Source organism: Oreochromis niloticus, linkage group LG5 (assembly GCF_001858045.2).
Source record: "Oreochromis niloticus isolate F11D_XX linkage group LG5, O_niloticus_UMD_NMBU, whole genome shotgun sequence".
In the NCBI taxonomy this organism is placed as follows: domain Eukaryota; kingdom Metazoa; phylum Chordata; class Actinopteri; order Cichliformes; family Cichlidae; genus Oreochromis; species Oreochromis niloticus.
Genome location: NC_031970.2, coordinates 14,685,250 through 14,710,898, shown reverse-complemented (window position 1 = coordinate 14,710,898; position 25,649 = coordinate 14,685,250). Strand labels below are relative to the sequence as shown.

At 37.5% G+C, this 25,649-nt stretch overlaps 2 protein-coding genes across 4 annotated transcripts; both read right to left on the bottom strand.

Moving 5' to 3' along the window:
* Positions 1 to 2,314: 2,314 nt before the first annotated feature.
* Positions 2,315 to 6,185, bottom strand: LOC102082498 (rano class II histocompatibility antigen, A beta chain). 2 transcript variants are annotated; one of them, XM_019358507.2, is made up of 4 exons: positions 6,121 to 6,185; positions 4,500 to 4,790; positions 3,704 to 3,982; positions 2,315 to 3,576 (listed from the first exon to the last, which is right to left on the bottom strand). In XM_019358507.2, exons 1-4 carry the CDS (start codon positions 6,173 to 6,175, stop codon positions 3,443 to 3,445), a joined length of 759 nt encoding a protein of 252 aa, XP_019214052.1. In that variant the 5' UTR covers positions 6,176 to 6,185; the 3' UTR covers positions 2,315 to 3,442. The 2 variants fall into 2 exon arrangements, with proteins under 2 accessions (XP_019214052.1, XP_019214053.1); XM_019358508.2 differs by having other exon boundaries at positions 6,125 to 6,158.
* A 492-nt stretch (positions 6,186 to 6,677) lies between these two features.
* LOC109194454 (boLa class II histocompatibility antigen, DQB*0101 beta chain-like) lies at positions 6,678 to 25,525 on the bottom strand. Of its 2 annotated transcripts, none has more exons than XM_019358506.2 (4): positions 25,393 to 25,525; positions 10,007 to 10,297; positions 8,991 to 9,269; positions 6,678 to 8,853 (listed from the first exon to the last, which is right to left on the bottom strand). In XM_019358506.2, the coding sequence occupies exons 2-4, from the start codon at positions 10,266 to 10,268 to the stop codon at positions 8,714 to 8,716; spliced, it is 681 nt and encodes a 226-aa protein (XP_019214051.1). In that variant the 5' UTR covers positions 10,269 to 10,297; positions 25,393 to 25,525; the 3' UTR covers positions 6,678 to 8,713. The 2 variants fall into 2 exon arrangements, with proteins under 2 accessions (XP_019214051.1, XP_019214050.1); XM_019358505.2 differs by lacking the exon at positions 25,393 to 25,525 and adding an exon at positions 12,207 to 12,337 and having other exon boundaries at positions 6,680 to 8,853.
* Between the last annotated feature and the right edge of the window lie 124 nt (positions 25,526 to 25,649).

Genomic DNA, 25,649 nt, shown 5'->3' with positions numbered 1-25,649 from the left:
GTTCTTGCAAACAGCTAAAGTGACACCAGGGGTGTACCAAGAAGCCAGATTAATAAGCTAGTGAGTTACTGTATGTTGGAGTTAAAGTAACCGTTTTTTGTGTCATGAAAGTTTTAACTGGCTTAATCACTAAAGTAACTTATGCTGAACACATAACTCGTTGGGAGCAGGTCACGTTTAGAGCAGAGGTGTCAAACATAAGGCCCAGTGGACAGAATTTGCCCAGCAAAGAATCCAATCTGGTCCACTGGGCAGTTTTGGACAATGTAAAGAAGGGCATACATTTTGGACTTAACTGTATTTTTGTAAGTTTTACAACTTTTCCTGCTGATAAAGACCGCCCCCATGGCCATTTATACCACAACAAAGTAATTAAATAATAGTGCAGTTGAAGTGTTTCTCTCTGTACTAGAGAAATGTAAATACACACACACACACACACACACACACACACACACACACACACACATATATATATATATATATATATGTATATATGTATGTATGAATTATTAAAAAAAAAAAAAACCTTCAGTTTTTGTAATTACAGGACAGTCTGGGCAACCAGAAACCTTTTCTGTAATTTTTACCCATTTATTTCTTATAGTTTAAATACAAAAAGTCATGCTAACAGACTTCTTTATCATGTAGAAAAACTGAGATGCACTCTAAATGTGCTGTAGTGGTGTAATGGGGAAGGCTTTAGGACTCAGTATCCAAAAGTCTGTAAACCCCTTTCCAGATGCCCAACTCTTTGCACCAGAGGGACCGAGAGCTCCCTTCCATGACCTGGCTATGTACATCTGCCTCAGTGCTAGACCCACCACTGTACCTTTTAGCCGGGGGTGTAAATCTAGCTACTAGCTTGACATTGGCCTGAAAACAAAAGTGCCTCATTGAGGTAGGGGTGGGAGTTTCTCCAGTCTGAAAAGGCTGTGAAAACTGGACAGAGATATGCTTCATAATGGTATCCATGGCATGCGTGCGTATCTACGTTAACTCCCTGTACTACCTGACAGTTGGTATCACAAGATTAGGCTCAAGACCTAGTTTTCCTTCCCTGCGGGCTTGCCTCAGCTAACCTAAGGGCAACACCTTGAAGGGTAACAAAGGACATGTCTGGTGTTTGAAGAACCCACTATTTCAACTCTCTACGCAGCATATCATTATGAACATGTTCAATAAACTAATCCCTTAACATTATATCACTGTGGAGTTAGCCTCAACTAAAAAACTAACTAGCCTTCTGACAATTCAAATTCCCACACAGTTTACAAACTTATCCTTAACTGTTCCCTAACTGTAGACAAAGCCTGTTGACTTTCTGATACCACACATAATATACAAATTTATTATTTATATTTATTCTTATTATTTATTACTTATTATTCATTATTTATTTATATTTATTCATAACTCAGACGCCCTCTACAGGAAAGGGCAGAGCAGGCTGTACCTGCTGTGGAGACTCAGGTCTTTTGGAGTGAAGGGCCCACTCCTGAAGACCTTCTATGACTGGGGCGGCAACATCTCTGCCGGGGACAGGAAGAGACTGAACAGGCTGATCAGAAGGGCCAGCTCTGTCTCTGGACCCAGTGGAGGTGGTGAGTGACAGGAGAATGGTAGCTAAGGTGTCATCCCTGTTGGACAACATCTCCCACCCCATGCAGGAGACTCTGACAGCACTGAGCAGCTCCTTCAGTGGCAGGCTGCGGCACCCATGATGTGGGACGGAGAGATTTCGCAGGTCTTTCCTCCCCACTGCTATCAGACTCTACAACAAAGACTTCAACTGATCAAACACACACACCCACACATGTGCAATGGCAATAACACTAAGTGCAATACTCTTTCTGGCATCGTTGTATTATACCCATATTGTATATAGCAATTGTATTCTATTTTATTCGATTGTATATAGTATTTTATTTTATTTTATTTTATTCTACTGTGTACAGTATCTTATTGATATCTTATTCCAGTGTTTTTCTCTAATTTTTCTATGCAACTTTGCACTGTCCACTGCGTGAGTGGTAAGACCTCAGACCTGGAAACAACTCTAATGGCCATCTTTTACAGTAGTGATAACAGAGCTTCGATAATATTTCTTACTCCAGCCAGTGACATTTAATTGTATCAATAATGAAGTCTCAGTCTCAGGGGTGCACCAGCAAGAACATCTGGCATAAAGTTCTGCCAAATCAAATACCTGCTGTGGTGATTACTCATGAAAAGGAACAGCTAAAACTAGCTGCTGCTTCTTCTTCGTTTTACATATTAGTGTTTGTAAAACTGCACTGACATCAATGCTGTTTTTACTTTCAGAGTTGAACTCTGTTTCTTAACATCTGCCATGTTCCTTTTTATGAGAGAAAAACAAATATGCTCAAACTATATATTTTCACAATTTATTATCAATTGGTTAGAATTTCAGATGAGTTTTACATGGCGCCATGGACCCCTGCCTCTCCACAATGCTCCGAGAGACAAAGGCTGCCACACCCAGGCAGTAAACACTTTTACTTCGTGTGAACAGAAACAGAATGTTAACATGACAGATTGAAAGTTGGAGGAAAACTTTAGGTCTGATATCCAGCTCACGTTTCATCCCCTACACCCTCCTGTCTCCCTAAAAGGAGATGGCGCTTCTCACATCACCATTCTAGGTTGGTGTCCGGCCTGTAGACTCAGAGAAGGGTGAAAGAGGGGGGAAAGAGAGAGAACTCCAAAACACCAGAATTTATAGACATGCTTTGGTCTGGCCTTAAAGTTGTGTACCTTCTGGTGCCACCACCAGTCCAGGCAGACAATCCCCCTCAAAGTCCTCAGAGCAGGGGCTTCTCCCTGTCATATTTGTTAGTGTCTGAATGTAACAGTTTAAATCCCAAACTATTCTGCAGTACATATCTATGTGCAATAAAGGATAAAACATAAATGTGTTATACCACTTTTGTAATTGTGTAATATAGAATAATGGGGATAAATTCTAACAAATCAAAAGTTTATATGAACGAATTTAATACACTGAAACTTTTTAACAAGAAGCTCATACAGCAAAGAATAATAATTAAACTGTGTATTTAATTACACAAAGTCAGAAAGTCATTACTGAACAATTACCTAACAGCTATAACTATTTGGACGTAATTTTTCAAGGTGATCTTGACATTGCAAGCTCACAGTGACCGTAATGGTGTCACATGTTTTATGTATGCAGCTACATAAAACAAGCGACATGCAGCTGTATGGTGATTAAAACTGAATTTAACTATGTCACATTAACTGTCACTGAATGTAATGTTACATAAACATAAAGTAAAAATTTTAAAGATTCATCTAGGTTACTTTTTAAATATACAATATATTTATCAAAGTTTTCTTCTATGTTGAGTTATTTAATTTTGTAACAACTATTAGAGATGATTTATTAAAAGATGATTTATTAGTTTATAGTGAACCAGACAGAGGTTTTTCTTCTGTAATAGATCAGTCCCAAAGACAAAGTTAGTGCTCCAAAGAGCAAAGCACAAACTCCTCCAGCTAGATAACTCCTTTCAGATGGTCTCAAGGTAGAGTCTGCAACAAAACACCAACAGAGATATTCATAATTGTTAATAATGCAGTGCTTAAATAAAAAAGGACTCTGTGAATTTATAGAAAAATGCAAACAGCACATGATTAAAATGATCTTGTCTGTCCTCACCCCAGTAAGAACTCTTGGGCTCCTTTAGGCTAATATGCTCTACCGTACAGGTGACTCTGTCCTTTGGGATAGGTGTGTACTCCAGATAAGAGTGAACCTGATAGGTCCAGTCTCCATTTGTCATCACTTCACTTATGGTCACACCCTCAGTCACTTCCTGTCCATTCAGGTACCAAGTCACAAGGATGTGTTTGGGGTAGAAGTCATAAACGCTGCACACGAGTATTGTGTCATGGGTGGAAGTGTGGTCTCCCTCCTGGAGAGTCATGCTGGGCGCAGCTGAAATCAGGAGGTCAACAGCTTTAATTATGAAATTCATCCTTCTGTAAACCAGCGATAAATAACTGGTTATTTATTTTAGTTAATCAACGTATTTGTTTGTAACCAGGTTAAAAATATCATCTATTAAAATGTTTTGAAATATTAAAAACATTGAAATCCATATTAAATAGTAATAATTCATATGAAATAATGATGGTTAAAGTATTTAGAAAATGTTTTGAAATTCCTTAAAAGAGCATTTGCATTATATAGCGTTCATTTGTACAAGTATCTTGTTTTATTGTGAAAAGCTTTGCAAGAGGAAGTGAATGGTGTTGTGCCTGCTCTGAGAGATCTTGTAACGGAAAGTACGAGAAGTTTCTGCAGGCTTGTATGAACTGGACTATCTGCTCGAAGGGTCTTTGTGGATGTGCGCTGTCTGTGAGAAGTCACATTTTTTCCATTAGATTTTGAAGAAAACTATGCACTTCCAGTACTAACAGTACTATCTAATTTAATGTGTTTGAACATTTACCTATGTTTTCCTGAACTCCGTTGAATACTGCATCAACATTATTGACACAAGTCAGTTGTTTCTCTGCTTTTCTCTGATCAACGTCAAATTTGTCTTCATTAAACTGAGATGCTGTGATTAATCCAGCCGGCGTGAGACCCGTCCACTTGCCGACTGTGCTGTTGTACTGCATCGTAAACTCTTTGTTAAAATACCAATCGATCAGATACTCCACTGTCTTCGGGTCTCTGGAGTGCATAACACAGCAAAAGTCAGCAAACATGAAGTAGCCGTCTTCATCAACAGAGCAATCTGAAAGGAAAAGAAAGAAGTGCTGTAGAAATTTACTACAATCAAGATTTTAGTAAGGATGATTTGTTTTTCTGTGACTTATTTTCATTTTCAAGCTCAACCAACTCTCAACAAACTTTCCAGCCAAAACAGCTTCCTCATATTTAAATCTGAACTGTTATCAACCTGGTGGTGTTCCCTGTAAGAAGAGACAAGTTCTCTTTCTTATCAGTGAGCTGGTGCATCTGTGCCCTTGAAAAGCAGAGATTCAAAACTGCTTTTTGCTGCTGTGCTCAGATATTCTCACATCGGACAGAACAGGATAAATCCAACTCACACTCTGTTCAGTTTATTATGTTCATTAATGAAAGTCTGATAAGAACAACAACAACAAGGCTCCCTCGCTGTTTTAATAGGAAAGTAGAAAATCTTCACACTCAAAACCCCTTATGTTGATGCAACGTACATCACGAGGCTGACCGTTTCCTCATTTTATAGATTCCTGTACATAGTGGCATTGTATTCAGCTTCTCTTTAAGGTAATTATGGAAAAGTCTGTCAGTGTGCATCTAAATATGGCATAGAAAACATACATAACTGCCTGAGCCGGACTTTTAAATAAAAATACTTTTCACTTTGTACTGAGAAGCTTTGTGTGAAAAGGTAACATTTCACATCATGACAATGATTTTTTAACCCAGTCTGAGTGAGAGGCCTGAATCACTGTCAGTTGTATAGTCGTCTCACTAACAAAGAAATACTGTTAAGCCAAGTAGCTGTGCAAAAAGGTTTCTTCGGATACTGAATAATGATGGGATGTGGAAAACGTGAGACACATTGCTGGTATTTCTCAATGAGTTTCAAAACACATAGGGGTCCTATGTGTTTTGAAACTCATAAACGTTTTTAAGATAAAAGGAAAAGCACAATATTTGAATGGGTTTTCATGCAATTGTTTTGTAGATTCAGCCCATTAGAGATCGCATTTGGTCCCTTGTGAATGACAGTGAGTTTGACACCAGTGGTTTAGACTGAAATACACTATAACTGAATGAACTACCATCAAATTTTGAGTTTTAAACACTATACCTGCTAAACATGTGGTTATTGTACGTTGATGCTGCACTGATGTGCTCCTCAGAGCTGCATATGTGTAAAGTCTTATTGATTGCATGCCTTTAAATGTGATCCAAAAATGCTAAAGGACAGGTTTATACATTTTACAAATCTATCTTGAATCAACAGTCAAATGGCCATGCAGATGTTGAAACTGTCACTACCACTGCATGAAAAACTACGTGCAATGCATATGTGACTTGATATCTATAGATAAAAATAAAGAATTACTCACCCACCACAAATGGAGAGAGGAAACATAGCAGCAGCAGGTACCTGAAGCGGTTCATGTTGAAACCAAAATGAGGCGTGACTGAGGCATGAATTCAATTACAAACCAGCCTGTGTGCAGGTTGTGAGCGAGTCTGTTCTTTCAGCTACACTTAGAGTTTCAGTTCACTCCGATCCACATTTTGTTCTGTTCACTATGTCTTTCCAGACATTTCTCCTAAAATTGGTTTACTAAAAATTACTGTGCAACAGTGCAAGCAGTTTAACAACCTTTAAAATGTATAACAATACACTGAAGTACTTTAAAGAATTTTACTGAAGAATTAAAAAAAAATGTAAAATTTATGTGCATTTAATTAATTTTTCTAGTTTTACCTGCTAAAAATTGTAATGAGGCATTCATGGTGATTGTTTTTTTACAGGCAGTCGTTGACTACAAACTTATGATGAACCAGTTCAAAAAATACAGATCATGAAAAACAATCAGACGTCTCACACCACATTGTAACCACCAGTAACAACAATTTGAAAGCAGCAGTTGTCAAGGTAGAAGAAGAAAACACAAAAAAACGAGCCAGTGTATTCCTATAAGTGGTCCTAAACTGGACCGTTTGGTGTAAAATCTTTGTTAAATCACATTTGGATCAGTGTGGCTGGATCAGACCGGTTTGGGAAATTAAGGATAGAGATGGGACTGTACTAACAAGTGAGAAACATGTTGAGTTGAGGAAAGGGGTACTTTGAGGAGCTGATGAATGAATAAAATGAGAGGAAGAGGAGATTTGATGGAGTAAAGACAGTGAATGAGGAAATGCAGAAGATTAGTATGGAGGGCAGCTATAAAGAGTGGAAAAGTGGTTGGTCCATAGGATGTACCTGTGGATGTATGGAGAGATTTAGGAAAGTGTGGTTAACTAGATTGTTCAACACAATTTCAAAAAGTTTAGTGGTGGAGAAGAAGTTTAGTGGTACAGATGAAACAAACAAACAAACAAAAAAGGATATGCCTAAAGCTGTAGTAACTACTGATGCATTAAGTTCTTCACCCATCCCATGAAAATATGGGCAAGAATTGTTGAAACTAGCTTAAGAGAGAAGCTGCCAATAAACAAACAGCAACATGGATTCATGGGAAAAAAGAATGAACCTACTGCTGTTTGTTTGGAGAACTGCATTGTGTCTTTGGGATCTTAAGAAAGCATGTGATAGCTTGACAAAAGAGGAACATGTGGTAGTATATGAGGAAGTCGACAAAAGAATGTCAGTGAATGTCAGAGCCATGCAGTACATATATAAAGACACTGCGACTGTAGTAAGGTGTGCGGTTGTGCTACAGTTACATTGTTGCTACCAGTAGGGTCAAGCTGGCAGTTACAATTAATCTGTTACAGTATTTATTATTTATCACTGCTTTCAGTGTAATATTTATAGATTAATTATCAATTTCAATGAATGAATTCAGAACTTACACATATAAACAAAGCATTTACAACAATATTGTAATGTATTTTCTTTAATTAAATTAATATGTGTAGTATTCTCAGTCACATATTTTTCTCTTCAGGTGATCCAGATATGTAATGTAACAATACAAAGAGTTTAACATGCCCGACTTAAATCAATGACCGACTTAACTCTATTTGTACAGCCGTTCAAATTTAATAATTAAATCCTATTTAATATTTAATAGAAAATAATGCAAATCCCAAGACAACAAAACGCTGTTGCAAATCTTGACATCAACAGCAGACTGCTGGAGTTTGACAGTCAGTGATTTTGTGAAAATGGCTCAGCATCATAGACTGATTAGATGTTATTTGATTCATTCATATTGTGGAGGTAATTTTTCTGAATTAATGTCAACATTCTTTAAACTCGGTATACGCTATGCAATTTTGGGGAAAGCATCACGGTGATGCCTTTGGTTGCGACTTTAAAACAGTCAGGCATCTAAATATGCGATCATTTTTTACTGCAATAATCATCTGTCTTACCTTTGAGGAAGACAAAATTACATTCTTTTTCCTGTACTGATAGACTGCCCCCTACTGTTCATTAAAAAGAATGCAGTTTTCAGACACTCCAGGCTCAGAAGCTATGCCCATCTTGCAAATGCATTTATAATCAACCCTTAAATGTGATATAATGTCAGTGTTTGTGAAGCTACACGGAAAACACTAACGAAAAAAACAAAAAGATCTGCTCTTGTGCTTTGAAAGTTGTACCTAAACATAAATTTTTTTCACAGAAAGTTCAAATTGCAAAGAAAAAAAATGTAAATGGACAGTGATTAAATTGGGGTGTATTTTATAACACAAAATCATTCAGTGTGTAATGAAAAAAAATTCATTTCATAACATATAACTATTAAGGGTAGTAAGGATACTTTTAAGTCACTTATAATATCTTTACTTTATTTTTTTAAATTTTTTTTTAACTTACCTTAAAAATGCATCAGAGCGCTGCACACAAGAAATAAAAAAAACAAAGCAAAAGAAAACAAAACAACTCTGTAATAACATATCTGCAATAAAGTTAAAAAAGGCGAGATTTTAATTTTCCCTTTGTTTTTTTAAATCATTATATGTAGATTTAGTTTATAGAGTATTTGAAAATGTTGGATCAGAGGTTTTTCTTCTGTAATAGATCAGCCCCAAAGACAAAATTAATGCTCCCAAGAGCAAAGCACAAAGTCCTCCAGTTAGAAAACTCCTGTCGGACTGTTTCAAGGAAGAATCTGCAACAAAACACAAGGACACATATTCATAATGATTGATAATGCAGAGCTTATATATAAAAAAGAACACTATCAATGTGTAGAATGATTGAATTTATCAACAGCATTTTGACTAAAATGATCTTGTCTGTCCTCACCCCAGTAAGAACTCTTGGGCTCCTTTAGGCTAACATGCTCTACCGTACAGGTGACTCTGTCCTTTGGGATAGGTGTGTACTCCAGATAAGAGTGAACCTGATAGGTCCAGTCTCCATTTGTCATCACTTCACTTATGGTCACACCCTCAGTCACTTCCTGTCCATTCAGGTACCAAGTCACAAGGATGTGTTTGGGGTAGAAGTCATAAACGCTGCACACGAGTATTGTGTCATGGCTGGAAGTGTGGTCTCCCTCCTGGAGAGTCATGCTGGGCGCAGCTGAAATCAGGAGGTCAACAGCTTTAATTATGAAATTCATCATTCTGTAAACCAGTGATTCTTACAATGTTGCAATGTGATGCCTAGTTTGATTTAATTTAAAATTGCCATGAAACAATTAAATCTAAACCAATAGTCTTTGAAAATGCACTTAATTCTTTTTTTAAATGCAAAAAAAGAAAAATTGAACATTTTTATCAGGTACTTGAAATAAAGGTATTAAGGGAGAATCACAGCCAAGCAAATCACAAAGTACTAATGGAAGTGTTTAGTTTTAGGCTCGTGCTATCATTTATAGTCCTGTTCATGGTTTGGGGTGTTGCTCTTCAGTTGAAATGTTAGAGTATAATTGCTGTACTACTGTTACAATAATGATTGTAAAATAGGAGGGTTATTACACCCATATTTGTTGTGCTGCTTTAAGATGATAAACTACATAAATGGATCCTTGCACTGTAATTTGGGATCATTTGTTTGGTAATTTAGCCCTTTTAAATACAGGAAGGAGTAATATGTTTACTTCCTTTAATAAAGAAAAGGTCATTTCAAAAAAGGAAAGTTTAAGATTGTTCAAGTGTTTTGGTTTAGTGCTTTATCATAGTAATTCCTGTCATTAAACACTGTAACACATTGCATGATTTTTTCTTTTACATATTTGGAAGAAAATGTTTGTATTCTATATATATAATATTCCCTGTACTGATAGCAACGCATGCATCTAGTATTTGAATATTCACCCATGTTTTCCACAGTTATGTTGAATACTGCATCAACATTATTGACACATATCAGCTGTTTCTCCACTTTTCTCTGCAGAATGTCAGCGCTGTCTTCATTAAACCGAGATGCTGTGATTAATCCAGCCGGAGTGAGGCCCGTCCACTTGCCGACTGTGCTGTTGTACTGCATCGTAAACTCTTTGTTAAAATACCAGTCGATCAGATACTCCACTTCCTCCCGATCTCTGGAGTGCACAGCACACCAAAAATCAGCAAACATGAAGTAGCCGTCTCCATTAATGGAGCAATCTAAAAAGGAAAAGAAAAGGTTAATCAAAAATTGACACCGATTTGTCTTTCTGTGACCTAATTGCACTTTCAAGCTCAGAGAAGTTCAACCCTCAGCAAAGCTTCCAGCCAAAAGAGTGCTTCCTCACATTTAGAAAAGATAAGGCCTCCTTTCACATCAGGGAGCTTGTGCAGCTGTGCTCTTGGAAAGCAGATTCAAAAGTTGCTTTTCACTCATATGCTCAGGTATTGTCCCACTGGGCTAGACAAGTAAGTCCAGGTCACACTCTGTTCAATGTAGTATTTTCATCAATCAGATTTAGATTTTTTTGCCAGTATAAAAGGAACTAAAGCTCGCTCTCTGGTAATGAATGAGTTTTGAATTTGCAGGCGGAGTCACTTGATCATTTTGAAAATGTTCACATTGAAACTTCTTTTGTGTAAACATCATGACGGTATCTGTTTCTTCATTTTATGAATTCCTGTAGATAAGAACAGGAAAGCCCATCAATCAGCCCCTGACTTTGCCACAGACAACACAAAGTGTCAGATCTGGCCTTCTGTGTGGCTTTGCAAAATGTGTGAACTGCGGAGACAGCTTCTTTTTAATAGTAATGATACTACTACTACTACTACTACTAATAATAATAATACATTTTATTTAAAAGCACCTTTCAAGAAACCTAAGGATACTTAGCAATAGAATAAAACACATAGAACAATGACAAAACGAAGAACAATAAAAAAATAAATAAAATTAAACACAAGATCAAATAAACAATAAGTTCACAGTGAATGTGCAGATATGAACAGATTTTTGGGTTCTCTCCCACATTTTAAACCTCAATTCAGGTTTTGAGTTGAGATTTAAAACGGGGGACAGAACCAATGTTTCTTATATGTGGGGGTAGAAAGTTCCACAGGCAGAGCAGCTGAAAGCTCTGCTTCGCATAGCCCTGAAATACATAAAGAAGGCAAAGCCAGCTAGATAGCAGAAGAAGACTGAAGTGAGTGGGCAGAAGAGGTAGTGCTTAACAGGTCAGGAAGGTAGGGAGGAGGAAGGTTACGAAGGGCCTTGAAGGAGAGCAGGAGAAGCTTGTACACTATTAGGAATTTTACAGGGAGCCAATGAAGTTCCTGAAGGATAGGGGTGATGTGCTGGTAGGAGGGGATTCTGACAGCAGAGTTTTGAACCAGTTGAAACTTATAGAGGGATTTTAGGGGGAGACCATGCAAGAGAGAATTACAATAGTCAAGGTGGGAGGTAACGAGACTATGGACAAGAATGGACGCAGACTGGGTGGAAAGAGAAGGACGTAATTGGTTAATGTTGCGTAGAGGAAAATAGACAGAACATGTGAGGTCACTCATGTGAATGTAGCATTAGCTAAATCAATCTGAAACATTATAAGTGGTAAACCTAAAACTAAAGTTTTTCAAACTGCCTTTTGACAACATTACTGAAGAAAACACTGCACACTAATGAGACTTCATGTAAAAATCTTGTGGCCAGTGTATAAAAGTTGACGTATTTACTTAGACTAGAGTCAATTCGATTTGGATTTAGATTGTTTCAGTTCCCCAAATTCAAACATCTAAATGGGGAGCGTGAACTGAGCAGAAACACTGTCTTGTGCTGGTGTTACGAATCGTGATAACAATGTTTGTGATCACAGAGCCACATGACTGAAATTTATAGTCTGCGTCCATTCAAATAAATCCACTGTGTGAACGTAAAAGACGTATGACACAAAGCACAGCATGTACACCAGCACTGTGTAAACACTGGACTTTGTGGTCATATTAAGGTTCGCATATAAAGTGCAGTACAGTCATAACCTTGTACTATATACTATACCCCGTAGTATATAGTAACTTTTGAAAATGTACCTTACAGAAGGTGCTTCATGTAAATAGCAAAAATACTCACCAACTACAAATAAAGAGAAGAAACACAGAAGCAAGTACTTGAAGCGGTTCATGCTGAAACCAGAATGAGGCACCCCTGTTGCTGGTTTTTAAACCAACTGCTGCGGCGTTTGCGAACGACTGTTTTCTTTCAGATACACTTACACTTTCAGTTCACTCTGAACCTGGTGCCGTCTCATTATCTATTATTCCAGGCATTTTTCCTTAAAATCTGTTTATACACCGATGATTTGCAACAGTAAAAGCGTTTTAAAAAACTTTCACAAATGAAACAACCTACTGAGGAAAATAAATGTAAACAACCCTTTTGCAAAATGTCTTTGTATTAATTTTTTTTCCCCATTTTTACCTGCTATAAACTGTAACGTTGTGTTTAGACACTCACAAGGATTCTTTGTTGACCTCAAACAGTCACTGACTCATGATCATAAACTCATAATGAACAAGTGAAAAAAAAATCCAGATCATGAAAAACAGGCTGACTTCTCACAGCAGCTGTAATTAACACTAACAAGAATGTGAAAGCCACAGCTGTCAAGCTGAAAGAAAGACTGGTTCCTCTTTTTCTCTCTCAAACTACACAGAAATGGTGAAAAGATCTTGGCCTCAGCTGTGTATGTGTAGTCACTTATGGTTTGACTCTTTTCTTTCTTTACTTCAGTTTTCAGCATTTCTTTCGCACTATGCATACTGATGTCACACACATTATCAACCAACACTAAAGAGAAAAGAGGATAAATTGGCAGAAGCGTGTAAATGTGGACTTTCAAATGTGGTTGAAAAAAGCCTCTGATACCTTCATTAGTTTGTTCCATCGTTGTCTAAATACTGTGTTGCTTTAAATTGAGTAAATAATTCAACAAATCATTTGAATTTGTCTCATTGTGAAAGATATTTTCTCCTTTTCATGCATTGATGCAGTGTTATTTTAACTGAAAGGAAGGTTTGTGTGTAAGCAATAAATTACTGTTGTACCATGTGTGAAATAAAATAAAATGAAATGAAATTTAAGACATTTTCAGGAGTCATTTCATAAACTAGAATAACTTTTTATGTTTGAGTATTCTGTGGTCTGATGACAGGATATTAAAGATCCTTGGATTTCGGTTGTCTTGGTTTAATAAAACAATTATGTCATATAAGTCAGGTTGAGCATTTTTGCCATTTTCTGACACTGCGTGGATTGGGCATGCCCAGTCTCTTTTTCTCTTTCTTGCTCTTACCAGTGGGAAGAAGTGTGTCGGTGAGTGCAGGAGTCTCGCCTCCTCTTGGCTCCTGCAACATCCTCGGGTAAGCTGCCACGCCTGTCGCTCATCTTCTCACTAGCACTGTGGATTTAAGGACTGGCTTTCCAACAGATTGTTGTCATTCCTGTATTGATAATTAACCTGAGTTCAACTCATGTTTAACTTCTGTTGGTACTCCAGTTTCCCGTCTCTGGTAGTTTCTAGAATGTATTGCTGGTGATGTATGAGATGTATGGATTTAGGGAAAAGGAAAATCTAAAGAAAACTACATTCTGTAGAAAAATTAAGGATGCTTACCTGCAAAGATGGGCAGTAATGAGTTAAAAGTAACGTGTTACTGTAATCCGATTACCTTTTTCAATAACGAGTAAAGTAAGAGATTACTATTGCAAAAAAGTAATCAGATTAATGTTACTTTCCCATAAGCATGCTGCATTACTGCATTACAAAACCGTGATTTTGTTTGTGAGAGTGTCTTATGGCACTCGTGTGTGTCGTGACGTTGGTGAGAGCAAGGGACACGTGTAGATCAGCAATGGATAATATGGAGTACGGGAGAGAGTGCGACTATGCAGCGTTTAAAGCTTGGAAGTACTAACATTACTTTGAGTTTGATTCCATAAAAAGTGACAAAAACTTCAAATCTGAGCAAGCACCTAGCACGCTGCCACGAGTATGTGAAATTCACAGAGAAACCCCCCCGATCCCCCCACTGACATGACTATTGTGGCTACCACATCCAATTCCACTGGGCAAACCTCCGACGGCCCCACTCCTGCTAAACAGGTGAAAATAGATTTAAGAGCGACAGGACTCAGTGCCGCTGAATCTTTGATTTTATTTATTTTTTCCTGTTTTTTACTTGTATCTATTTGAAAGAGTGAGTGTAAACACAAAAAAGTATTTTATATGCTGGAATATGCAGAAAATAGGTTTAAATGTTAAACAAATTTCTTCAAATCAAAGACTGTTGCATACAATTTAATTTTTGCTTGATGCATAAAGTTAAAAGATTAAAACTAATAAAACAAGTTTTAAAAAGAGACTTTTTCATTTGATTACATTTTATATGATGGATTGTGCAGAAAAAATAGAATTGTGCTGAAAGGTTTATTGCTTTATTAAGTATTCAGGTTGTGTATCATGTTTTTTAAAAGTAACTAAGTAATAAAGTAACTAATTACCTTTTTTCAAGTAACTTGACCAACACTGCTTACCTGCTACTTAACTGCTTTTCTTAGCTGGAACTTTACCTGTAAGTTAAAGACTCCTCACTATCTAAGATACCTTCCCAGTCTTCACCAAGCAAGTGGATTGAAGTAGGATTTTTTTCCAAATGAATTACTCGTCACCTGGAAAAACAAGGACATGGATCTGTAGGATTCTCTTATTTCTTATTTTTCTCCTCTTACAGTTTTTGAGATATCATAGAGTGTTCACCTTTAGATATTCGCTGCCACTATACTAACCTCCTGCTGTTTTCATCCCCAATAGAAGATTCATCCCCATAAAAAGTAAAATAAAAGTTCCCTCAATATCTACCTGCTCCGAGGTACATGTCTGGTTAGTCTCTGTATTGGATCTCTGCTTGAGCAGAGCAGAAACAAATGCTGCAAATGAATTCTGCAGTCTTTCGATACAATAACAGGTCTATAGGTCTACAAATGAAATTCATACTCACTGAAAACAGAGATATTGATCTATTGGAAAACAATGAGAGTGTAAATCTGTGATATGAGGTAGTGACTTTATTTAGGCTTGCTGTTCTGAAGAAATGACTCTTTTTATTAGTTATGCAAGCCTCTTTTTATCCATTGACTAAAACTAGTGATTCTCTTAAAATGTGCAACTCCTATTTAAGGCCACCAGATGTCACTGCTGACCTTTCAAACAGTGAGACCAACTTTTTATTTAGCTCATGGTTTTGGCTCTCTCTTTTGCGCTTTATGCATCAGGGCTCAGTTTTTGGATTCTGACTTTGACTAAGAAGCCCTTCATCTCAGTTTTCACATCTCACACGTTTTAGTGAATCCTAAAAATAACAAGGAGCATAATGCTTCCTCAGTGCAAAAGTTTGGCTTACTTCAGCTGTTTAAAACTGTACTCTTTTTGTATATATAGAATACTAAACTTATAGGCATATACTAGAGCTAAAATATATACTTCTTAAATGTGGGTATGCTGATTGCCTGTCTAGTGTAAAGCTCTGTTTTGATGATACAAAGTTCACCAAACTCTAAAGTACAAGAACAGTTATCAGAAACTACTCCATAAACCATCAAGAGATTGGACACGGCACAATTAAGAAAGCAGATCAGCATTTAATGCAGTTTCATATGAGTCCTTAAAATAGTTGCAACCTTATAATCTATTGATGCTTGTTCTTCATCTGTCCACTGTCATATGCAGGCTTTTGGTTTGTGTTCATTAATATTTTCCACTTTTGAATTCTAGACCAATGAGTCATTGGTGGAGCGCATTATTTTGACTCATCCACATCAGGTTTTCAAATTTACATTAAAAAAAAAATTAGATTTCACATTACTAATGCAATGTCCTTATATGGTTCTAATATATGTCATTATATGGACCAAATATTCATTATGTGCACCAAATATTCACTGCAGACACCAAATCAGAGCACTTAAATCGTCCAATCACATGCTCCTAGCACAACCTAGGTCTCGAATGAAGTCGAGAGGTGACCGGGCCTTTGCAACCGTGGCACTTAGACTCTGGAATAACCTCCCTGTTCATATTTGTACTGCCGAGTCTATCCAGTCTTTTAAATCACGTCTTAAAACTTATCGTTTTACTTTGGCTTTTGATTCTAACTAGTTGGGTGTTCTAGCTTGTTGTGTTGTTACCTATTGTTTGTTGTCCTGTTTTATTGTTTGTTTTAATTGTCTCATGCTTTTACTGACTGTGAAGCACTATGGTCAACATTGTTGTTTTAATATGTGCTATATAAATAAATTTTGATTTCGTTTGATTTGAAATCTATTTCCAATACTTCATTACAAAGACATGCTGACTGTTAGTAAATTATTTGTTTTTACTAACTTTTGGGAGTTTGCATGTTCTCCCTGTGTCTGTGTGGGTTCTCTCCGGGTACTCCAGGCTTCCTCCCGTAGTACAAAGACACGCAGTTAGTGGGATTAGGTTAACTGGAAATTTCTAAGATGAAAATTAAACAATATAAAAAAATCATGGTGATTTTTCTGATTGTGAGTTTGAATGAACTTATCATTCAAAGTCATGAACTTATAAGACAGCTAAAATCACAAAGTGGGAGATTTCTAATCAAACAAATCACCTTTTTGTCATCACTGCAACTAAATTTACAATACTGCAACAATCATCTCTTTTACCTTTTGAGAAGGCAAAATGTCTTTTTTTTCTCCTTTCTGCAATTACAGACTCTGCCGGCCTTATACCAGAACAAAAGAAATGCAGTGGGAAATCATATTTGCTAACAGAATTTGTAACAAGACAGCTAAAGGTTAAGCTCAGTGAGCGGCCGCTTGACCGTGCAGTATTGTGTTGTCTAAAAAAGTAAGAAGAAGTGGAGAAGTAATGGAGGGAGACAGCGCAGGAGCCACATGCAACCATCTGCACTAACACAGTTAGTATTACACAGCCTGATTCTGAAAGGAGACACCAAAAATAAGCAGCAGCAGCTCTTGGCATCAACCACACCATCAAGGAGGAAAGATTCAAGGCCTAACAGCTGAAAGAAAATGCAACAATTAAATGACCCTAATAGCAGTTTACTATAAAATCAAAATAAATATTAAAGTATGTAAGGACAACATTTAATTTTTGAAATGGTGATGTAATATCAAAATATCAAAACTGACTTGAGGCTTAATAGACAGCCATTCACACACCATCTGAGTGGAGACTACAAAGAACTGGAAGAGACGCAGATAATAAATACACAGGAGGGAATTGTGGGCAGTGTGAACACACCTGGGAACACAGCTGAACAAAATCTAACTGACAAAACAGGGGAAACAAAACTGAACGTGATTCACACAAGACGAGGAACTGTCAAAATAAAATAGGAAGTGACTAAACTTGAGACAGAGATGGGAAAGAGGGGGAGACAGAAGGATAAAACACGGATAATTATGGAGACAGGAAGGAATACATTGTGCAAGACAATGATGAGACTTGGACAGACTGGACAGGGAAAAGAGGAACTAACATAATCAAACAATAACCAAGAAGTAGAAATAACAAAGTTTAAAGGGACTCAAGAACTTTAACATAAGTATCTCATATTTCCAAAGAAATAAATCAGAAGTCCAGGACAGGGTCAAAATACTGGGTCAGACACCCAGGACCACGACACATACAGCTTCAAATGCTTCAGGAGAAATGTAATAAGAATTAAAAGTAATTATTACTTTTGTATTTCACTTTACAGGTCACTGTGGGTCTACCAAGGCACAAAATCTTCACATTTTGATTGCTTTGGACTAATTTGAACATTATACCAAGATATAGACCTAACTTTCCAGTCACTTCCACTATTAATGACTTCTTGCACTATGTGTCCCACTTTGCTAAGCCATCCAGTGGGCTGAAGTCAACCCTGTAGCTGCTTGATTCTGGTCTGAGGCCAGTATGCTTGACACCCTCACTACAAATTCATACAAAAGTAATACAATGTCATACAGGAGGCATTCCTCTATACCTGGGGCGAACGTGGCTCAGGGGGTTGGGAAGCGTATCTGCAACCGGAAGGTCGCCGGTTCGATCCCCGGGCTCTCTGTCCTAGTCGTTGTGTCCTTAGGCAAGACACTTTACCCTACCGCCTACTGGTGTTGGCCAGAGGGGCCTATGGCAGCCTCGCCTCTGTCTACAACAGGCAAGCTCTTGTGAGTGAATGAATAGTGGCATTGTAAAGCGCTTTGGGTGCCTTGAAAAGCACTATATGAAATCCAATCCATTATTATTATTACCTGGAAATGACCGTTTAATTTGAATATTTTTCCCAGTTTTCTCTGTTGTCACTCATTACTGCACCTTTGACAAATAGCGTTTTCTCAACAAAGACCCCCAGTGCTATCAGGTGTGTGCCTTTACGTCAGTGCACTTGGTACTTTAACCTCCTCTGATGCAGCTGCTGTTTGCTGTAGAGTTCGACTCATGCACTGAACAGTTCAGACCGAGCCTGAATGACACATTTCAGTCTGTTTTCTATGGGCTGCTGTCACTCTGGTGACGCTCTGACACTCTGATCAAAAACACCTTTGACACATGCCACCCAACAGATCCTTTTAGAAATTTTAACTTGCAAAGGTCTTTCTTGCATTTTACAAAGTATTTATTATGTATTTTTTTTGTAGTCTCTTTGGTGAAAAGACAGAAAAGACATTTTGTTGATCACCAGAAATATACAAACATCATTCCCAGCAATCAATATGCTTGATTTAGGTCGTTCTGCCTGGTACCTGATTTCAGCTAAATACTTCTGATATCTGCACTGCAGGACGAGTAGTAATACTATGTAAATGTGTCTTTTTGTAAGCTATGTTTATTAGGAAAACTCACCTTTTTCACTTGGTCTTTGCAGTTTTTGTTCATTTTCTCTTTTTAGCTCATTTGCTATTCCTGCAGCAATGCTGCAGTGTCCAGCCATCAGAAGGTAATTTATTTGATCTTTAAGTCACTGGTCTTTTCAACTGATTAGCTGTCTGTAGCTCATAAACCCATCCTGCCTTATCTGGACCTTATTTCTTTACAGATAAAACTATTCAATCGCTTTCATTCTCTCACCACTCAGTGACATATATTAGCTCTAGATATGCTATAGGATTTATAAGATAATCACAGTGGCAGTACAGAGTTAAACCAGCCAGCCAGCTGTTTTCTAACCCTTTGTCTTATTCGGGGTTGCAAGCAGGTTGGAGGCCTCTCAGTTGTCTTCAGTCTACTGCAGGGCTAGAGTTAAAAACTGGGAACTTTTTTTTTTTTTTTTAATTTTTCCTTTGTTAGTGTAGATCTTTGCTAATAGAAGAAAAGCACCTAAATAACCTGCAGTCTCTCATTTTGGTAGAACACATGGGAAATGTGAGCAGGATCTCTGATATGAGGTGTTGACTGTCTTCACCAGTTAGCATGCTGCCAACCACACCACAGGCAAAACTGGAGATAGCGTATCTGTTTGTGCCAATTTAACACAACCATGTTAGTGAATGTTTCCATGATATATCACTATACGCTTGTTGCATAGATGATGACATAATAGCTCAAAGACATTGATGTCTGCACTCGTAAACAACCCAACCACCTCATGCTGATAGTGGCACAAAACATTTGAGGTTTTGAAGAAATTTTCCACAATCACAGCCTTTTCATCCTTTCCACCTAAGTTTTGTTGCTGGCTTTTAATTTGAGCAAAAACAGAAACCGGGTACTGTAAAGTGAAACAGTGATCTGCTGAACATGCATTTATTACGCAAGGTGAGGAAATGAGTTGGAAAAATAAAGGTCTCTTATTTATTTAAAACATTGTACAGGCACTGGTCAGAGACACACAGAGACCTCTGAAAAATAACAGTGTCAGCTGTTCACCAAGTCGCTGTTATTGATGAATACAGTCGGTGCAGCACTATCAGTGTTTTTGTCCCAGAAAGCTCATAAACAGACTGCTTCTCTCTCTCTCTCTCTCTTTCTCTCTCTCTCTCTCTCTCCCTCTCTCTCTATCTATCTATCTATCTATCTATCTATCTATCTATCTATATATATATGTATATATATATACATATATATATATATATATATATATATATAAAACACTACAAAGGTATTGCACTCACATTGATCACTTGAACCTACCATGGTTGTCACTGTATAAACCAGTGGTGAATTGTGACAGTCTATAAATGTCAGTGCAGCACCACTCGTAGCTATTAAATGCTGGAAACCTAGACCAGCCAGATACAGAGGTTTTTTTTTTCTTTCATAATGAAGGGATTAATCATCTTGAGCCAAGCTGTTAATGGTAAAGTTTACCTCGATGTGTTGGAAGCAGCTAGTCACGAATCATAAATGGCTGTTGCCTGAAGCTTTTCTCATCTCACTGTGGCAGTTTCCATTGATGATATCCCACTCTGCAGTATTTAAAATTAATCTGTCTAAAAATTCGAGTATTTATATACATATATCGGTTAATTAGACTTGTTTGACTAATGTGTTCAATGAAGTGCTTCATAATCAGTGAGAAACAAATAGCAGTTTTTATGACTATTTTGACAGTAAAGGTATCCCTGTATCTATAGTAACATTCAACATCAGGAGATAAAAGTTTTAGAAAGCTTTGCCCTCTTAGGTAGGCTGGGATCTGTAGTGTATTAAAGGACATCTTCAGTTTACACTAAACTATTGTTTATTGTATTGAGAATTTTTCCTCAAAGATAAATTCTGAGGTCACATTTGCCCCAAGAGCTGGGACCTTCCCCTCAAGAAAAAATAATTCTGGATACTGTTTGAAATAGAATGAAGATTTAAATCTTATATTTAAAAATTATTTGACAGACTAAATAGCAAAGGAAAGCACTGCAATGGGTTCAGGAAGACATGTGAAGACCACATGTCTTCACATGTCTCCCGAGCAGCTTGTCACTATGCCCCAAAATGCACGTTAAGTCTACCATGCAAAGAAAAATACATATATAGACACGATCCAGCAAAGCTGCCATCTACTCTGGGTCTGAGCTCAGTCCGAATGGACTTGGAAAAGGGTAAAATTATTCTGAGCAATTAAAATCTGAAGTTATTTTTGACACCATGTCCTCTGAGCTAATGAGGTGAGGGCTCATCAAGCTTGTTACCAGCACACAGTTAAAAAAGCCAGCATCTGTGATGATATGGAAGTGTATTAGTACAGGTGGTATGGGTAACTTCCACATCTGTGGAGGTCCCATCAATACAATATTATATAGAGAGATATTTTGAAGCAATAACTGCTTTAAAAAATCCAGATGTAAAGGTGAGCTTTTAGCAAGACAAAGCCAAACTCTACACAGACAACACCATAGCTTTGAAATAAAAGATGCCAAACTTGCAGGCCTGCAGCAGTACCTATCACCCACTGCAAGCATCTGGCACTTTCCATGAAAAAAACATGGAGAAGGAGCCAAATATATACAAGGGACCTGGAAAACATTTAGCCCCAAACCCAAATCACTTCAAATGAACGATCAGGTTCCTCAATGATTGCTTGATGTGTAAATGAACTAGTTTTTGCTCCCGTTGCAAGGTAACAACTTATCATCCTAAAAAGTGATGTGTCAGTCATCTGTTCACATACAAAAGATAAGATGCATGAATGTTTGTTTGCATTATGTTAAAGCAGCATTAAATGATTTTCTTGACCTCTTAGAGCGTGTAGCACAAGCTGAAAGCAGCTCTGACGCATTATCATTTTTTTAAAGTTCTCAGCATGAACATGTTAACAAATACTCAGGAGACACATATTGTGCAGTAGAGTTGTGTTTAATTATTTCAAAATGTAGTTTTGTTAAGATCTGACAATATCAGCTTCCATTCACTTACATCCTGTTGCTGCAGTTTTGTTCAGATTCCATTCGGTTTGAGCTGTGCTGATAATATGAGCGTCCTTAAAGTTTAGTGGGCAGGTTGAAGATCCTCTGGGTATTTATGTTTTATGTCAGCTGACAGTTCATTGAATAACTGAACATATTGTTCATGAAACACTTGAGCTGCAGGTGTTACACAACTTTAAGGGCCATTGTCGAGGAGTTTCCTTTTTATTACAGCTTCTTGTCTTCAGCCTTCAGTCTGACCCCATGTGAGGTTACTCCTGTTACTCCTGTTTCTATATAACTGCTCAAGTCAGATTCAGGAGTGATCAGTTGTATTAACATTTGTCCAATTGGCTCTATAAACCATGTTCAGGAAAATATCCCTCTTAATTGCAACACTATCATGCATGCAGTTATATTTAGAGACAATATCTACACTAAAAGTAGCACTCCACTCCTATCAGTACTACAACAAGTACTAAGTTTAGCTACAATTTCTATAACCACTACTACTTGCCTTTTCCTATCAACAATGATGGTACTCCTTCTGTAGGAGTAAAGTAGGTTAATACTAGTGCTACTACCAGTACAAGTACAATTATACTTGCTTTACTAGTTTAACAAATTGTTGCAATAATTTTTCACAGGACTCTATAGGGTCTGTAGAGCTAATCAAATGTGCTTGATTAACTGATCAAGGTCAGATGGTGCAATGCTTAATGGTCAAACTGCAAAAAACCCAAGAGCTACACCTCAAACCTTACAGGTCACGTTAACGTTCATAATATTACAAATTAACAAATATTAAACAAATACATATTATTTAAATGTATTACCAATCTGCAGTTCGCAAAGGTTCTGGAACAATATCTTTTGGATCAAAGTGGAGAGGTTTGGACATAATGCACAGCTGCAAAAATAATAGCATATTAGTGTATCACCACCAGCATCTGTCAGTATGGTGGCGAAAGGGTGAAGATTGGGGCAAGATCTGTTGCCATACTACAAAGGAATCATAGCCCTTGTGGTCATTGAGTCAACCATGAACTCCACTACACGCCAAAGTATTGAAGAAAATCAAATCTGAGACCATCTGTCCAACAGCTAATGTTTAAGTAGGACAACAATCCGAAGAAGACCAGCAAATCTAAAACACAAAGCTGTGTCAGAACCTTAAAAGAGCCGTGCATAAATGAATGCCCACTAACTTCAGAACTCAGTGATGTGAGAGACTGCTAAGGTCATGAAGAAAATTATTACTTCCAATCATTGGTGCTAAAGGTGGTTTTACAAGCTTTAGACTCATGGCTGTTATTAATTATTCACAGGATTAGACTCCTATGAGACTGCACACTTATACAAGCTGAATCTGTGTACACTGCAAACAATCCAAGCCAGTCTAATTGTCACTGTTATTAAGCTTGTCCCTGTACTGTGACCAGGCTATATCATTGCCTACCAACTGCTACCTTTTTGAACTGTAGCACAGTTACTGTAGAGCCTTCTGGTGCTTTTTGTTAGTCAATCTAATACAGATGCAGACATTTCAGAAATGTTGTTTTTCTACTTCAGGCTAAAATTTTGTTATAATTCATAGACTATATTAAGTTAAAGTAAAAATGCGATATTTTTCCAAATCTCACCCCTGGCTGGCAATGAGGATAATGAGACCTGTTGTACAAAGTTGTCCTACGTGCCATTGAGTCATTTTAACATCATTCATTTTGGATTCAGAATAATCAAGCTGAGTGAAACTCTACTTTCTGTCAGTGTTTAACTACATATTTAATCTGAGATGTCTTTAAATAATATAAAGAAGTGCAATTTTAACAGTAGATCTGAGTTTATGTTTGACACCCCTGCCTTACAGGAAAGGAACTGTGCAAATCAGTGCAAAATGGTTCTGAGTAATAACATTTACAAACAAATCTATACTGATGGGAGTGGTCTTTTGCAGGACAATAGTGCCCTCATCCATAGGGAATGAGGGCTCACTGAAATTTGATTTGGAGAAATCAGTTCCAGAAACTGTACTTGTAGTGGACCTTTGCTGATACTTTCCCACATCCCTTCATTTGAATGGGACCTATCATTTCCAAATTTATATGTTTATGCTGTTTTGTATAATTTACTGCAGCCCCTCAGATCATCCTCTGTTTGAAACAAGCTGCTATAGTTCCTCATCATTTGAAACTTCTGCCACATGTATAAGTAATAAGTAAAAGTAAAAGTATATCAGTGATTTTTCTTTAATTTGTGATCTGTCCATTTTGCATTGTTTACCACACTTTAATGAAATATTAGAAAACCTTAGCTGAAAAATTACTAATGGACTAGAATATTCAATACTTTAAAAATATATATTATTATTATTAACAAAACAAAGCTTCTCCCATATCCCACATGTTACACAGTCACAGTTGCTTTTTAGAGATTTCATAATTTTTCAGATTTGTTCCCTTCCTTCACAAATAACGACCTTTGACCTTTGAATAATTTAATTTAATTTGCATTCATTTGTGCAACTCTGGTTTTGATCATATGTTTTCAAACCTCTTTTTGTTACTAAAACGCGAAAGTAAACTCAACTTGAAAAAGAGGGTGCATTAAAATGCAGTTTATTCCTAAAGACATGCAGCATACCAGCGTATTAAGCAGCAGAATGAAGAAAACCCTCCAGCTCATGGAGAGCTGCCATTCTGTCATGTGGCAATTGGACAGTCATTAAAATTATGCTGAAACATATGCCTTTATTACTTCTTTAACTGTTGCTACAACTTTTACAAATGCCTTGAGCTTATCTCCAACATGCGCTTTTACCTCTTATCGTTAAGTGTCGCTGACTTTATTCAGCAGTGCCTCTGAACTGCGCACATGCGCATGTTCCAGTGACCCATCATTGATCCCACAAAGGCGAGCCTTCGCCTGACAGCCAATAAAAAGGAGGCCAGCCAAGGAGCCCACGTCACACACAGTTCTGGCAACACTGAACCCTGAACTTACATCATCGAGTAAAGTAGGCCGAAGTTCAACTGCTGCAATCGTCACAGGAGGTTACCACACTGGCAGAGGCAGCCTGAATCAGAGTGTATATCAATTGGATTTGCTTTGCTGCTTCAGGGCAAAAGTTTATTTTACACTACAAAATTCTGAAAACTATGTGAACATATATTACTGTTTATTTCAGAATTTTAAGTTTGAAATTTTGTGCAATTGTCTCAGTCCTCTTTTTGATTGGATGGCAAGAGACTGTTATCATTCTAAATAAAATGTGTACTTGTCCAGGCAGTCTCCCCTTGGGGTTTCCCTCCAAAAATATGTGTTACTCAGAGAGAGAGACAGATAGAGAGACAGCCACAGCAGTGAAAGCATAGCTACCTACCTCTCTTTCATATCTGAGCCAGCTATCAGCGATCAGCGGCAGAGGGAACCGGTTATTCAAAGACGACATCGCGTCCTGCTACTGATTAATGATTCACCAGCAACCTGTTACACACTGTGTTTTTCACATCTGCAGGGAACAACAGGTTCACCCAGCTAACGCAAGGGCCAAGCCCTCCCCCCCAGCCCTCCTCCCTGACACACCTCCTCCCCCTCTCCCTCCCCCATTCTAACCAACCCCTCCCTCCCACCCTTGTC

Excerpts from the sequence above, each read along its gene's own strand:
- LOC102082498 (XM_019358507.2), bottom strand. The coding sequence starts at position 6,175 with ATGAACCGCTTCAGGTACCTGCTGCTGCTATGTTTCCTCTCTCCATTT. Across the intron at positions 4,791-6,120 it reads CCTCTCTCCATTTGTGGTGG|ATTGCTCTGTTGATGAAGAC; the intron begins GTGAGTAATTCT and ends TTTTCCTTTCAG. Across the intron at positions 3,577-3,703 it reads GCCCAAGAGTTCTTACTGGG|ACTCTACCTTGAGACCATCT; the intron begins GTGAGGACAGAC and ends GTTTTGTTGCAG.
- LOC109194454 (XM_019358505.2), bottom strand. The coding sequence starts at position 12,258 with ATGAACCGCTTCAAGTACTTGCTTCTGTGTTTCTTCTCTTTATTTGTA. Across the intron at positions 10,298-12,206 it reads CTTCTCTTTATTTGTAGTTG|ATTGCTCCATTAATGGAGAC; the intron begins GTGAGTATTTTT and ends TTTCCTTTTTAG. Across the intron at positions 8,854-8,990 it reads GCCCAAGAGTTCTTACTGGG|ATTCTTCCTTGAAACAGTCC; the intron begins GTGAGGACAGAC and ends GTTTTGTTGCAG.